The following is a 15,489-nucleotide window of genomic DNA, read 5'->3' as shown; positions in this document are numbered from 1 at the left end:
ATATCAACAACCTCAGATATGCATATGATACCACTCTAACAGCAGAAAGTGAAGAGGAACTAAAGAGCCTCTTGATGAAAGTGAAAGAGAAGAGTGAAAAAGTCGGCTTGAAGCTCAACATTCAAACAACTAAGATCATGGCATTAGGTCCCATCACTTCATGGCAAATAGAAGGGATAAAGTAGAAACACTGACAGATTTTATTTTGGGGGGCTCCAAAAGCATTGCAGACAGTGACTGTAGCCATGAAATTAAAAGATGCTTGATCCTTGGAAGGAAAGTTATGACAAATCTAGAAAACAGAGACATCGCTTTGCTGATAAAGGTCCATACAGTCAAAGCTATGGTTTTTCTAGTAGTTATGTATGGATGTGAGAGAAGGCTGAGCATCAAAGAATTGATGCTTTTGAATTGTAGTGTTGGAAAAGACTCTTGAGAGTCCTTGGACTGCAAGGAGAGAGATCAAACCAGTAATCCTAAAGGAAATCAACTCTGAATACTTACTGGAAGGACAGATGCTAACGCTGAAACTTCAGTACTTTGGCCGAAGAGCTGACCCACTGGAAAAGACCCTGATGCGGGGAAAGCCTGAAAGCAAAAGAAGCAGGCAGCAGAGGATGAGATGGTTAGACAGCATGACCAACTCAATGCACATAAATGTGAGCAAACTCCAGGAGACGGTGAAGGACAGAAGAGCCTGGCTGTGCTGCAGTCCATGGGGTCTGAGTCCTACGTGACTTAGTGACTGAACAATAACACATATGCATGTATATGTATACATATATAGAGAGACAGAGACAGAGGCAGCGAGAGGCAGAGAAAGTTCAGAGAGAGGGAAAATATTTTTATATATGTGTATTTTTATTAAATAATTCATGTGTTACATATATATATAGATAATTATATATCTATATAAAATGATTTTCTCTTTTCAATACTTAAAAAAAAACAAAAACCCTATTTTTAAGAACGTATTTCTTCTGACTAAAATAGACTTGGGCGTGTCTGCCTGGTGTCTGTGAGAGAGGGGATTTCTTCCGCTGCTTTTCCTGGTGCTATCCACCAACTTCTTGGCAGAGCAAGGGAAGCACAGACTCACGCAGCATCCCGGGTGAGAGAGGTAGTTCGCACAGTGGAAACGTATGCCCAGAATCGCAAGAAGCTGCCCAAGGGTGGTGGCGTGGACCTTCAGGGGCTGCTGTGGCTGGAGCAGGGAGTGTCCCGTCTCGGGGAAAGAGAGGCAGTAGCACTCCCTCCAGGGCTGGTTCTGCACCCCCAGCTCCCCCGTCCCACCCACAGTGGTGCATCGGGCCTTCCTGCCAGTGTGGCAGCTGAGCTGGAGCCAGCCTAGACCGTGGGTCAGCCAGGTGGTCCCCATCTCCTGCTTGGCCTGTGTGTCCTGCGGACCATCCCCCCTTCCCTTGCTACTGTGAACTTCAGCCTCCCACTCCCTTGTCTCAGCACCCCTGCAAGCCGGGGAAAGGACAACATCCTTTACAGTGGTTGCTGCTTTTGTGGGTAGTTCCTACCTCCCAGCAGACCTGGAATTAACCTCCTGGACCTTAGTTTCTGTGATTTTCTCCACTCTAGGACCAGGAGGAAAATGAAATATACTCCTGGTGCTGGGCCTTTTACCTAATAATCACAGTGACCCCTTGAGAACATGTTATTTACCTTTTACAGATGGTGAAATCCCGACTCATGGACGCTTAAGTGACTGAAAGTGAAAGTCACTCAGTCATCTCCGAATGTTTGCAACCCCATGGACTATACAGTCCATGGAATTCTCCAGGCTAGAATATTGGATTCAGTAGCCTATCCCTTCTCCAGCGGATCTTCCCGACCCAGGAGTCCAACTGGGGTCTCCTGCATTGCAGGGGGATTCTTTACCAACTGAGCTATCAGGGAAGCCCCTAAATGACTGAAACCATGTAATAATTAAGATCCCCTTGGTTGCTAGTAAGGGGAGGGATTGCGGGCAGGAGGAGAAGGGGACGACAGAGAATGAGATGGCTGGATGGCATCACTGACTCGATGGACGTGAGTCTGAGTGAACTCCAGGAGTTGGTGATGGACAGGGAGGCCTGGCGTGCTGCGATTCATGGGGTCGCAAAAAGTCGGACATGACTGAGTGACTGAACTGAACTGAACTGCACTGGTTGCTAGTAAGTGGAAACCATTTCAAACTACTTAACAAGCAGCAAAGGCATTAACTATAACAAGACAAGAAGAAATCCAGAGACAGGAATGTGGCCTCAGGATGGTCTAGAACAAGGACTGGACAACCTCAGGACTCTTGGTTCCATTTCCTCTTTCTCTCTACATCGAGAGCATGGCCCTCCACAGGCCTGGCAATAACTGCTGATTTTCTTCCTCAGTTCCATTTCCACATTCCCTGGAGAGAGAAGTTGTCAGACTCTGGTCCTTTGTCTACCCTGAATTCTATCCACAGTGACAAGGAGGGTTGACCTCTGGGCAAGTACTTTTCATTTTCCTGAAATGCAGAGAGAGAAGAAAGTTCTGAGGGAAAAGAGGATTGTGAACTGAGAGGATACAACACAAACTCCTGCCATACAAAGGCATACTGATCATGTGAGAGAACTTGAACCCAGCCTTACTCAAGTCCAGGGCTCTCTCCACTAGCAGTACTCTTCAAATTTTTAAGCACATCTAGACAGACTGAGATGTGAATCCGAGTTCTTGTCTGCAGAGCAAAAGAATGGAATCCATGAACATGCAAACATTCAAGAGAATAGAATTCATTAAAGAGGAGGAAAGTATAAAGCTCTCAGCATAGACACTGAGAGGGGGTAAGGAGTCCCCCCAAGGTGGGACTTACAGCAGTTTTTATATCCTTCCTTAAATCACATTATTTCTAACCAATCAATTTAAAGGTCAAGATACTTAACACCTTTATGGCTTCTCTTGGGGGCTTCCCTGGTGGCTCAGAGATTAAAGCGCTGCCTGAAATGCGGGAGACCCAGGTTCGATCCCTGGATTGGGAAGATGCCCTGGAGAAGGAAATGGCAACCTACTCCAGTATTCTTGTCTGGAGAATCCCATGGACAGAGGAGCCTCGTAGACTAGAGTCCACGGGGTCGCAAAGAGTCGGACACGACTGAGAAACTTCATTCCATGGCTTCTCTTGATCCTTGGATTAAGTCACCACCCTTTTTCATGCCCTCTGACCATTTTACCATGGACCAGACATATGGGTTTAAGATTAATGATCCCCAGTTGTTCTACACTGACTGCCTAGAAATGTGTACCTCAAGACTGAGCCCCAACACCCCCAAAATCAGCCCCTCTATTGATCAAAATGATGACTTCAAATTTTAGAAAAAGACTTCCTTCCTCAAGCCATTTTACTGCTGGAGAGTTTTCATCACAACCAAACAAATCTACTTCCACTTCAAAATGAAAGGCACCCCCTGAAGTTGATATCAGGCACAAACTATACCTTAGTGTGGCCTAAGAAAATAGAAAATCCTTCTGCTGCTCTGGGTGAATTGGGTGGGGACCCCTGAGTCTGACCCACCCAGCCTTTCCCTTGTCCCTGAGGCAGCCCCTGAGGCTCCTCAGAGGAATCCCAGGTGCAAGGAACATAATATGACAAAGCATGGATGGCAACCTAGGCTCTACGAGACTGAGTCTAATTGTATTCAATATTTGATCCCCTTATGAGGAAGCCTATTGGTTTGTGTCCTGAAGTGTCTTGAACTGAGCTGGCCTAGTAACCACCTCCAAAAAAATGGAGTGAGTCTTCGGTATTCACAGTAGTAAACTGCTGCCTAGTTTGCCAGTTAAAAGTGACAGCTGAGCCCTGAGCTGGAAGAGGAAGGGGATAAGACGTTGAATCTGTAGATGCTTTTTTAGTGGCCTTGATTCTTTCAGTTAAGTTCAGTAGCTCAGTCTTCACTGACTCTGTGACCACATGGACTGCAGCACAGCCAGGTTCCTCTGTCCTTTACTATTTCCCAGAGTTCACTCAAATTCATGACCATTGAGTTGGTCATGCTATCTAACCATCTCATCCTCTACTGCCCCTTCTCCATTTGCTTCCAATATTTCCCAGCATCAGGTTCTTTACCAATGGCTCTTTGCATCAGGTGGCCAAAGTATTGGAGCTTTAGCTTTCGCATCAGTCCTTCCAATGAATATTCAGGGTTGATTGCCTTTAGCATTGACTGGTTTGATTCCCTTGCAGTCCAAGGGACTCTCAAGAGTCTTCTCCAGCACCACAGTTGGAAAGCATCAATTCTTCAGCACTCAGTCTTTTTTATGGTCCAACTGACTACTGGGAAAAACATAGCTTTGACTATATGGACCTTTATTGGCAAAGCAATGTCTCTGCTTTTTAGTGTGCTGTCTAGGTTCATCATAGCTTTCTTTCCAAGGAACAAGCTTTAATTTCATGGCTGTAGTCACCATCTACAATGATTTTGGAGCCCAAGAAGATAAAGTCTGTCTCTGTTTACATTTTTTCCTCATCTATTTGTCATGAAGTGATGGGACCTAATGCCATGATCTTAGTTGTTTGAATGTTGAGTTTTAAGTCAGCTTTTTCACTCTCTTCTTTCACCTTCATTGAGATGCTCTTCAGTTTCTCTTCAATTTCTGCCATTAGGCTGGTCATCTGCACATCTTAGGTTATTGATATTTCTCCCAGCAATCCTGATTCCAACTTGTGTTCATCCAGCCCGGCATTTTGTATGATGTACTCTGCGTATAAGTTGAATAAACAGGGTAGCAATATACAGCCTTGACATACTCCTTTCCCAATTTGGAACCAGTTAGTTCCATGTCTGTTTCTTACTGTTGCTTCTTGACCTACATACAGGTTTCTCAGGAGACAGGTAAGGTGGTCTGGTATTCCCATCTTTTTAAGAATTTTCCACAGTTGATACAAAGAGCTGACTCCTTGGAAAAGACACTGTGGCTAGGAAAGGTTGAAGGCAGGAGGAGAAGGTAACAAGAGAGGACAAATGGTTGGATGGCATAACTGACTCAATGGACATGAGTTTGACCAAACTCAAGGAAATGGTGAGGAAAAGGGAAGCCTGATGTGCTACAGATTATGGGATCACAAAGAGCTGGACATGACTGAGTGACAGAACAAAAAACATAGTCATAGGCTTTAGTATAGTCAATAAAGCAAAAGTAGATGCTTTTCTGGAACTCCCTTGCTTTTTCTATGATCCAATGGATGTTGGCAATTTGACCTTTGGTTCCACTGCCTTTTCTAAATCCAGCTTGTACATCTGGAAGATCTCAGTTCACGTACTGTTGAAGCCTCAGTTCAGTTCAGTCACTCAGTCATGTCTGACGCTTTGCAACCCCATGGACTGCAGCACACCAGGCCTCCCTGTCCATCACCAACTACTGGAGTTCACTCAAACTCATGTCCATTGAGTCGGTGATGCCATCCAACCATCTCATCCTCTGCCATTCCCTTCTCCTCCTGCCTTCAATCTTTCCCAGCATCAGGGTCTTTGCAAATGAGTTAGTCCTTCAGGGCAGGTGGTCAAAGTATTGGAGTTTCAGCTTCAGCATCAGTCCTTCCAATGAATATTCAGGACTGATTTCCTTTAGGATGGACTGGTTGCATCTCCTTGCAGTCCAAGGGACTCTCAAGAGTCTTCTCCAACACCACAGTTCAAAAGCATCAATTCTTTGGTACTCAGCTTTCTTCATAGTCCAACTCTCACATCCGTACATGACTACTGGAAAAAGCATAGCTTTGACTAGACAGATCTTTTTGCCAAAGTAATGTCTCTGCTTTTTGATATGCTGTCTAGGTTGGTCATAACTTCTCCTCCAAGGAGTAAGTGTCTTTTAATTTCATGGCTACAGTCACCATCTGCAGTGATTTTGGAGTCCCCCAAAATAAGGTCTGTCACTATTTCCACTGTTTCCCCATCTATTTGCCATGACGTGATGGGACCAGATGCCATGATCTTAGTTTTCTGAATGTTGAGTTTTAAGCCAGCTTTTCACTCTCCTCTTTCACTTTCATCAAGAGGCTCTTTAGTTCTTCTTTGCTTTCTCCCTTAAAAGTGGTGTCATCTGCATATCTGAGGTTATTGATATTTCTCCCAGCAATCTTGATTCCAGCTTGTGCTTCATCCAGCCCAGTGTTTCTCATGATGTACTCTGCATATAAATTTAAATAAGCAGGGTGACAATATACAGCCTTGATGTTCTCCTTTCCTGATTTGGAACCAGTCCATTGTTCCATGTCCAGTTCTAACTGTTGCTTCCTGACCTGCATACAGATTTCTCAAGAGGCAGGTAAAGTGGTCTGGTATTCCCATCTCTTTAAGAATTTTCCAGAGTTTGTTGTGGTCCACACAGTCAAAGGCTTTGGCATAGTCAAAAAAGCAGAAGTAGATGTCTTTCTGGAACTCTCTTGCTTTTTCGATGATCCAGTGGATGTTGGCAATTTGATCTCTGGTTCCTCTGCCTTTTCTAAATCCAGCTTGAACTACTGGAATTTCAGAGTTCACGTACTGCTGGAGCCTGGCTTGGAGAATTTTGAGCATTCCTTTACTAGTGTGTGAGATGAGTGCAATTGTGTTGTAGTCTGAGCATTCTTTGGCATTGCCTTTCTTTGGGATTGGAATGAAACCTGACCTTTTCCAGTCCTGTGGCAACTGCTGAGTTTTCCAAATTTGCTGACATATTGTGTGCAGCACTTTCACAGCATCATCTTTTAGGATTTGAAATAGCTCAACTTGAATTCCATCATCTCCACTAGCTTTGTTCGTAGTGATGCTTTCTAAGGCTCAGTTGACTTCGCATTCCAGGATTTCTGGCTCTGGGTGTGTGAGTGATCACACCATCGTGATTATCTGGGTCATGAAGATCTTTTTTGTACAGTTCTTCTGTGTATTCTTGCCACCTCTTCTGAATATCTTCTGCTTCTATTAGGTTCATACCATTTCTGTCCTTTATTGTGCCCATTTTTGCATGAAATGTTCCCTTAGTATCTCTAATTTTCTTGAAAAGATCACTAGACTTTCCTATTCTATTATTCTCCTCTATTTCTTTGCATTGATTGCTGAGGAAGGCTTTCTTATCTCCTTGCTATTCTTTGGAACTCTGCATTCAAATGGGTATATCTTTCCTTTTCTCCTTTGCCTTTTGATTCTCTTCTAGTCACAGCTATTTGTAAGGCCTCCTGAGACAAGCATTTTGCCTTTTTGCATTTCTTTTCTCTGGGGATGGTCTTGATCCCTGTCTCCTGTACAATGTCACTAACCTCTGTCCATAGGCACTCTATCAGATCTGATCCCTTGAATCTGTCACTTTCTCTGTATAATCATAAGGGAAGTGATTCAGGTCATACCTGAATGTTCTAGTGGTTTTCCCTACTTTCTTCAATTTAAGTCTGAATTTGGCAATAAGGAATTTATGGTCTGTGCCACAGTCAGCTCTCAGTCTTGTTTTTGCTGACAGTATAGACCTTCTCCATTTTTGGCGCAAAGAACATAATCAATCTGATTTCGGTGTTGACCGTCTGGTGATGTCCATGTGTAGAGTCTTCTCTTGTGTTGTTGGAAGAGGGTGTTTGCTATGACCAGTGTGTTCTCTTGGCAAAACTCCATTAGCCTTTGCCCTGCATCATTCTGTACCCCAAGGCCAAATTTGTCTGTTACTCCAGGTGTTTCTTGACTTCCTACTTTTGCATTCCAGTGCCCCATAATGAAAAGGACATCTTTTTTTGAGTGTTAGTTCTAGAAGGTCTTATAGATCTTCATAGAACCATTCAACTTCAGCTTCTTCAGCATTACTGGTTGGCGCATAGAATTGGATTACTGTGATATTGAATGGTTTGCCTTGGAAATGAACAGAGATCATTCTTTCATTTTTGAGATTGCATCTAAGTACTGTATTTTGGACTCTTTTGTTGACTATCATGGCCACTCCATTTCTTCTAAGGTATTCTTGCCCACAGTAGTAGATATAATGGTCATCTGAGTTAAATTCACATCCATTTTAGTTCACTGATTCCTAAAATGTCGATGTTCACTCTTGCCATCTCCTGTTTGACCACTTCCAATCTGCCTTGATTCATGGACCTAACATTCCAGGTTCCTATGCAATATTGCTCTTTGCAGCATCGGACTTTACCTCCACCACCAGTCACAACCACAACTGGGTGTTGTTTTTGCTTTGGCTCCATCTCTTCATTCTTCTGGCGTTATTTCTCCACTGACCTACAGTAGCATATTGGGCACCTACTGACCTGGGGAGTTCATTTATCAGTGTCCTATCTTTTTGCCTTTTCATACTCTTCTTGGGGTTCTCAAGGCAAGAATAGTGAAGTGGTTTGCCATTCCTTTCTCCAGTGGACCACACTTTGTCAGAACTCTCCACCATGACCCATTGAAGCCTAGCTTGAAGGATTTTGAGCATTACCTCGCTAGCATGTGAAATGAGTGTAAATGTGCAGTAGTTTGACCATCCTCTGGCACTGACCTTCTTTGGGATTGGAATGAAAACTGATCTTTTCTAGTCCTGTGGCCACTGCTGAGTTTTCCAAATTTGCTGACATATAGCATGCAGCACTTAACAGCATCATCCTATTTTAGGATTTGACATAGCTCAGCTGGAATTCCATCACCTCCTCTAGCTTTGTTCTTAGTAATGCTTCCTAAGGCTCACTTGACTTCATACTCTACTCCAGGATGTCTGGCTCTGGTTGAGTGACCACACCATTGTGGTTATCTGGGTCATTAAGACCTTTTTTGTACAGTTCTTCTCTGTATTCTTACCACCTCTTCTTAATATCTTCTGCTTCTGTTAGGTTCATACCATTTCTATCCTTCTTTGTGCCCATCTTTGCATGAAATGTTCCCCTGGTATCTCTAATTTCTTGAAGAGACCTCTGCTGCTGCTGCTACTAGGTCACTTCAGTCGTGTCCGACTCTGTGCGACCCCATAGAGGGCAGCCCACCGGGCTCCCCCGTTCCTGGGATTCTCCAGGCAAGAACACTGGAGTGGGTTGCCATTTCCTTCTCCAATGCATGAAAGTGAAAGTGAAGTTGCTCAGTCGTGTCTGACTCTCAGCGACCCCATGGACTTCAGCCTACCAGGCTCCTCCGTCCATGGGATTTTCCAGGCAAGAGTACTGGAGTGGGGTGCCATTGCCTTCTCTCTAGTCTTTCTCATTCTGTTGTTTTCCTCTGTTTCTTTTCCTTTGTTCACTCAAGAAGGCTTTCTTATGTCTCCTTGCTATTCTTTGGCACTTTGCATTCAGATGGGTATATCTTTCATTTTCTCCTTTGCCTTTCACTTTTTTTCTCAGCTATTTGTAAGGCCTTGATTCTTTAGTGGCTTGCTTACCTACCCCTAGTGACTGCTGGCCCTTGGTAATTGGCCTTTCAGCATTATTGGATCTCAGGTGCCCTCAAGTCTTGCCTGGGTCTCTGACCTGCTATAAGACAAAGACATAGCCTTAACTGATGCAAAGATATAATAATAAAAGCCACCCCCATCCCATATTGTAAGATAGGACTCCTGAATGATTTAATAAATATCCCTGAAGACTGCTGGAAAACAGATTGATGACAGTCTGGAAGGAGATCTCTAGTGATCCCAATGTGCATTTTAAACAGTTACTAGAACAAAGGCATAGAAGGCATGTTTGTCATTTTTATGAAGGAGGCAAGGTAGAGGGGGAGGTTGGGGAATCACTAATGTATTGAATGGTAAAGTTGAGACTTGCAAAAGCTTCTGTTAGGCTATAAGAACAGGCTATATTTACCAAAAGCATTCATAGGAATTTATACAACTATCCTTATGCTTTAAGAATGCTACAAGAAAAGAGAGACATGACTTAATAGCAGTTTTAGAAGGCTTTACAGGTTTCAGTTGATATAAACAATCATTTGAGTTCATTGTATGACATATCCACCCACATTGCAGGCTCAGATGGCATCAGTGAAAGCCCAGTGCCTAGAACAAGAGTAATGAGGGGCCCACTCCACTCCATTTGGGTCATTCCAAACCTGAAATATCTTGTTCCACACTGACACAAATTCCTTTGGAATAAAGCTAATAAATCCAAGTTTGACCTGAAGAGAGTATCCACTCCCCAATCCTTGTACTTGTTCAGAAAATGTTTCCACAAGCACAGGGTAGCCTCACTGCTCTGACTTCTGTAATATGGGGACAATGATGCTTGTCCCTAATGTGACTTGAGCATGGATGAATATGAGAGCAAAGGAAACATACTAAATCCAGATCATATAGTAATGAAACGTGGAAAAGTGTTTGTCTAATGATTGAAAGATCCAGACTAGACAGGAAAAGGAAAAAAAAAAAAAACTTCAGTGAAGAATATAATAGTGATTTTCTTTAAAATTTTTGTATTAAAGACCTAATTCATATATTTATTATTTACCCTAGTATGTCAGAGTAGGAGTACTGAATGCTTGTTACAGAGAGTTATCCTTTGCCCTAACATGGGAATGAATTTTCAGAAAATTAGAATGACCTAAATATGGAGTGAAAGATGTGTTGTATTCTGTCTGTCCAAGATACTGAGCTCTCTATCACTGAAACTATCCGGCAGATTCTGAAAGATGGATTGTCCAGGATCAAGGATGTTGTAAAGGGAATTCTCAAATGACTCGTGGTCCTTTCCAACACTGAGATTCTACTTCTTTCTGATTCATTCATCTTAGCCTTGTTCGTTTTCTACTTCCTTCCCCATTACCCATATTCTTTTATTTTTCCTCCTTCTAATGCTCAGGTTGGTGGAAAGTAGAAATGCACTCCTGCAACCCACTCCAGTCTTCTTGGCTGGAGAATCCCCATGGACAGAGGAGCCTGGCCGGCTAAAGTCCATGGGGTTGCAAACAGTTGGGCACGACTGAGCAACTAAGCACAGCACAGCACAAAATTGCACTCAGTGTTTCAGAAGTGGGGACAGTGGTTAGATCCTTTTTTCCCCACCCACTCCCCAATCCTTGTACATGTTCAGAAAATGTTTCCACAAGCACAGGGTAGCCTCACTGCTCTGACTTCTGTAATATGGGGACAATGATGCTTGTCCCTAATGTGACTTGAGCATGGATGAATATGAGAGGCAAAGGAAACATACTAAATCCAGCACATCAAAACTTAAAACAACAACAACAGCCAAACTATTGCTGTTCCATCACCATCTGCTGTGTTTTCTTCACAGGGAAAGTCCTGGTCAGCAGTGAAATGGGCGTCAGCCGTTCGGCTGTGCTGGTAGTAGCCTACCTGATGATCTTCCACAACATGGCCGTCCTGGAGGCCTTGATGACTGTGCGCAAGAAGCGGGCCATCTACCCCAACGACGGCTTCCTGAAGCAGCTCCGCGAGCTCAACGAGAAGCTGATGGAGGAGCGCGAAGAGGACTTCAGCAGGGAGTGTGGGGAGGAGGCAGTGGAGGAGGGCGAGGACGCCGGGAGCACGGTGGCAGCCAGAGTGCACACCCTCACCGTGGAGGAGGAGGACGACGCTGCCAGTCACCTGAGTACCTCCTCCTTGGGGAGGGCCAGCCAGGCCTCCAAGCCCCTCACCCTTATCGATGAGGAGGAGGAGGAGAGGCTCTACGAGGCGTGGAAAAAGGGGCAGAGCCTCCCCACGGGCAAGGTCCTGCAGGGCGAGGACGACAGGTTCTCAGCCTCCTCTCGTCAAGGTGAGGAGCCCGAGGATGAGGATGTGGAGCGAATCATCCGGGAGTGGCAAAGCCGAAATGAGAGGTACCAGGCAGAAGGGCACCGGAGGTGGAATAGGGAGGAGGAAGAGGAAGAGGAGAGCAATGGCAGCTCCTTCGTGAGGAGAAGAAGGAGGCACACGCTGAGTGAGAGCAGCACCTCCGAGAGTGTGAGCAGCCATGACATCCGGGTCCTGAAGCAGCAGCTGCAGATGAGCAGCCAGAACCGAGGTGGGAGACGCCGCTCTGACTCCATGTCCACGGAGAGCACCTGGGACATGTGGGACCAGAGGCTGCAGGAGATTGAGAAGGAGGCTTCCCGAAAGTACCACTCCAGGAACAAGAGAGAGGAGGTGGACGCCAGCTCGGAGGTGGGGAGCAGGGCGCGGGAGGATGACGAGGAGAGTGTGGCCTCCGAGGCCAGCTCCTTCTATAACTTCTGCAGCAGAAACAAGGACAAACTCACCGCCCTGGAAAGGTGGAAGATCAAGAGAATCCAGTTTGGATTTCACAAGAAGGACTCAGAGGCAGGAGATGGCAGCAGTGAGCAAGGTGCGGAGGAGGTGGAGGGGGAGAAGAAAAACCTCTCTGATGTCAATCTGTCTGCCTACCAGGCCTGGAAGCTGAAACACCAAAAGAAGGTGGGCAGTGAGAACAAGGAGGAGGTGGTGGAGCTCAGCAAGGGAGATGACTTAGCCTTGGTCAAGAAGCGGCAGCGGAGGCTGGAGCTGCTGGAGAGAAGCAGGCAGACACTGGAGGAGAGCCAGTCAATGGGAAGCTGGGAGGCAGATAGCTCAGCTGCCAGTGGGAGCATCCCCCTGTCTGCATTCTGGTCGGCAGCCCCCTCAGTCAGCGCTGATGGGGACACAGCATCTGTGCTCAGCGCCCAGAGCCACAGCTCCCATCCCTCTCAGGCCCTAAGCAAAGTAGGCGGATGCCTGGCTTCCACCCCCACCACACCTCTACCTAACCTGCATGTGGGGCCTGGAGACACAATCTCCATTGCCAGCATACAGAACTGGATTGCCAACGTAGTCAGTGAAACTCTCGCCCAGAAGCAAAATGAAATGCTGTTGTCGCCCCGCCCACTGTCCGTTGTAAGCATGAAGGCAGCACCAGCAGGCAGCTGCCTAGGGGATGACCAAGTCTCCATGCTCAGTGGACAGAGCAGCTCTGCCCTGGGTGGCTGCCTGCTGCCTCAAAGCCAGGCAAGACCCAGCTCTGAGACCCAGTCTGTGTTGTCCTCCCATACCATGAGTGCAAGAGCTGAAGGTACTGGGAGCAAAGTGAAGGGGACCAGCAAGCCTATCTATAGCCTCTTTGCTGACAATATTGACCTAAAGGAGCTTGGCCGGAAGGAGAAGGAGATGCAAACAGAGCTGAGAGAGAAGATGTCCGAGTACAAAATGGAGAAGCTGGCCTCCGACAACAAACGCAGCTCCCTTTTCAAGAAGAAGAAGGTCAAGGAAGATGAGGATGAGGATGATGACGTGGGTGATAGGGATGAGGACACTGACAGCGCCATAGGGAGCTTCCGGTATTCTTCCCGCAGTAATTCCCAGAAACCCGAAACAGACACCTTCTCCTCCCTGGCTGTCTCTGATGGCTACGGAAGTGGCAGCAGAGCTGGCAGAGAGAAGGATAACAGTATTAATAAGTGGCTCAGTGGCCTCAGGACAGAGGAAAAATCTCCCCAAAGTGATTGGTCTGGAAGCTCCAGGGAAAAGTGCACCAGATCTTCCCTGATTCGGGAGACAGAGTCTAAGTCTTCCAGTTACAAGTTCTCCAAATCCCGGTCAGAGGAGCAGGACACCTCCTCCTACGACGAGACCAATAGCAACTCGGTAAAAAGCACTTCACGGTTCTCTGCTTCCTCCACCAGGGAAGGCAGAGAGATGCACACATTCTCCAGGTCCATGTTTAGTGAGACCTCAAGCTCCCGGGAGGAAAGCCCGGAGCCCTACTTTTTCCGCCGGACCCCCGAGCCCTCTGAAGGAGAAGAGTCCCCAGAACCACGGCGTCCAAATGGGACCAGATCCAGGGACTGGGAAGATGTGGAAGAGTCATCCAAGTCAGACTTTTCTGAATTTGGAGCCAAGAGGAAATTCACCCAGAGTTTCATGAGATCTGAAGAGGAGGGAGAGAAAGCGAGGATGGAAAAGAAAGAAGAAGGGAGGTTTGCTTCAGGGCGGCAGTCCCGGTATTGGAGAAGCACTGACAGGGAGGAGGAGGAGGAAATGGATGATGAAGCCATCATTGCTGCCTGGAGACGCCGGCAAGAAGAAACAAGGACTAAGCTGCAGAGAAGAAGGGAGGATTGAGCTGGGCAAAGGGAATCTGGGAGAGACTGAAAACACAGGGAGAAGCCTTACAGCTTAGCACAGAGCTCAAGACACACTTAGCCACAGCCCACCAAGGGACAAGGATGGGGAAAGGATCATATGGAGGGGCAGAAGTGAAATGAGCAGCACCAGGCAGGAAACCACCAGAGGTGGGGTAGGGAGGAAGCAGAGAAGGGGAAGAAGAGCATAAATGTGAGGTCCAAATGAGGGACCAGCTGAGGCCATTTCTGTTGCCCAATGCTTCTGAACTTTGATGCTTCACCTATGTTTGATTTTTTTCATCACAGACTAGAGATGAGTTCACAAAGGCGCTATAGTTTGTTGGAGACTCCAACTTATTCCAGGAAGGCTGTGAGTACAGGACATGGTTCTCTATGTAGAGGTTTGATAATGAGACCCAAGAAATCTATCCTGTGGCAAGTCTCACCTCTCCCAGCAGCTGAGTTCTGGTTGTTTCTTGTGAAAGTTTTGGATCTCCATTAAATTGATATGTTGTCAAGCATTTCTTCTTCATTCTGGTCACTTTTAACTCTTTGGGTATTAGTGGAAACCCACTTTAAGAGACACAGATGTGTTACCAAGAGCCACCCTCACCTTGTGCTACAAAAGCTGTCTCCAGACAATACCAATATCATCTTATATTAAAAATATTAATATATAAAATATTATTTTAAAATAATATTTATTATTATAAGAACTAATAACCAAGTATTTAGTTTAGGATACAGTGCAATGGGAAGCCATGGGTCTCCTGCAATGCAGGCAGATTCTTTACCATTTAAGCCACCTGGGAAGCCCCAGGGAAGGGGAAGACATGAGGGGGACCCTTGAGAGTAACAGATGGAACTCAAGAGAGAAAGGTTTTATAGTGGTGAGCTAAAGGTAGAGAGTCCCTCTGGAATGGCAGGGGTTAAAAGCAAACCACCATGAGGGAGAGAAGAAAAGAAGCCCAGCACAAGGAGATGGAGATGTATTTTTATGAGGTCTTGTGGTCATCCTTGCTTTTCATTCCTTTGAGGATCACTGGACAATGCTGTGGGCAGTCCATTTGATCCTTCTCTGCACTCTGGATGGGCTAGGTTGGTGAGATTTCGTATGTGTTGTTCCCAAGGATTTCCACCTTCCAAACACAGGTTGAATTGCCAAAGCAAGAGACATGTTTTGGGCACCTATCTCAAACATTGGGGAACTCATTTCTATAGTCCTTTCAACCTGGAGCATCTTGCAGGATTCGAAAACAGGCATGTATCTAATTCATGAGATATAGCTGAGAGGGCAGAAGAGGAATGAGGAATCCACCAATGGGATGTATAGTAAGTGATCATTAATCATGTGATCATTTTTCCTAGAAATTGAGTTTTATAGGACGTGGGCATGGTGCATCTTTTCTACATGGATTATTAACATTACATGTTGCAGTGAGCATGAATACACCAAGGCAAAAGGAACAGA

General features: G+C 45.7%; 1 protein-coding gene across 3 annotated transcripts in view; it reads left to right on the top strand.

The window, feature by feature from the left end:
* Positions 1 to 14,539, top strand: part of STYXL2 (serine/threonine/tyrosine interacting like 2) — a 67,211-nt gene extending 52,672 nt beyond the window's left edge. For all 3 annotated transcript variants that reach the window (XM_005203419.5, NM_001102543.1, XM_024983987.2), the window contains 1 exon segment: positions 11,195 to 14,539. In XM_005203419.5, the coding sequence (XP_005203476.1) occupies positions 11,195 to 14,016 (2,822 nt within the window). In that variant the 3' untranslated portion in view covers positions 14,017 to 14,539.
* The last annotated feature ends 950 nt before the right edge of the window (positions 14,540 to 15,489 follow it).

Source organism: Bos taurus, chromosome 3 (assembly GCF_002263795.3).
Source record: "Bos taurus isolate L1 Dominette 01449 registration number 42190680 breed Hereford chromosome 3, ARS-UCD2.0, whole genome shotgun sequence".
Classification (NCBI taxonomy): Eukaryota; Metazoa; Chordata; class Mammalia; order Artiodactyla; family Bovidae; genus Bos; species Bos taurus.
Note: the sequence above shows the minus strand (reverse complement) of the source record. Positions and strands in the feature narration are given on the sequence as shown.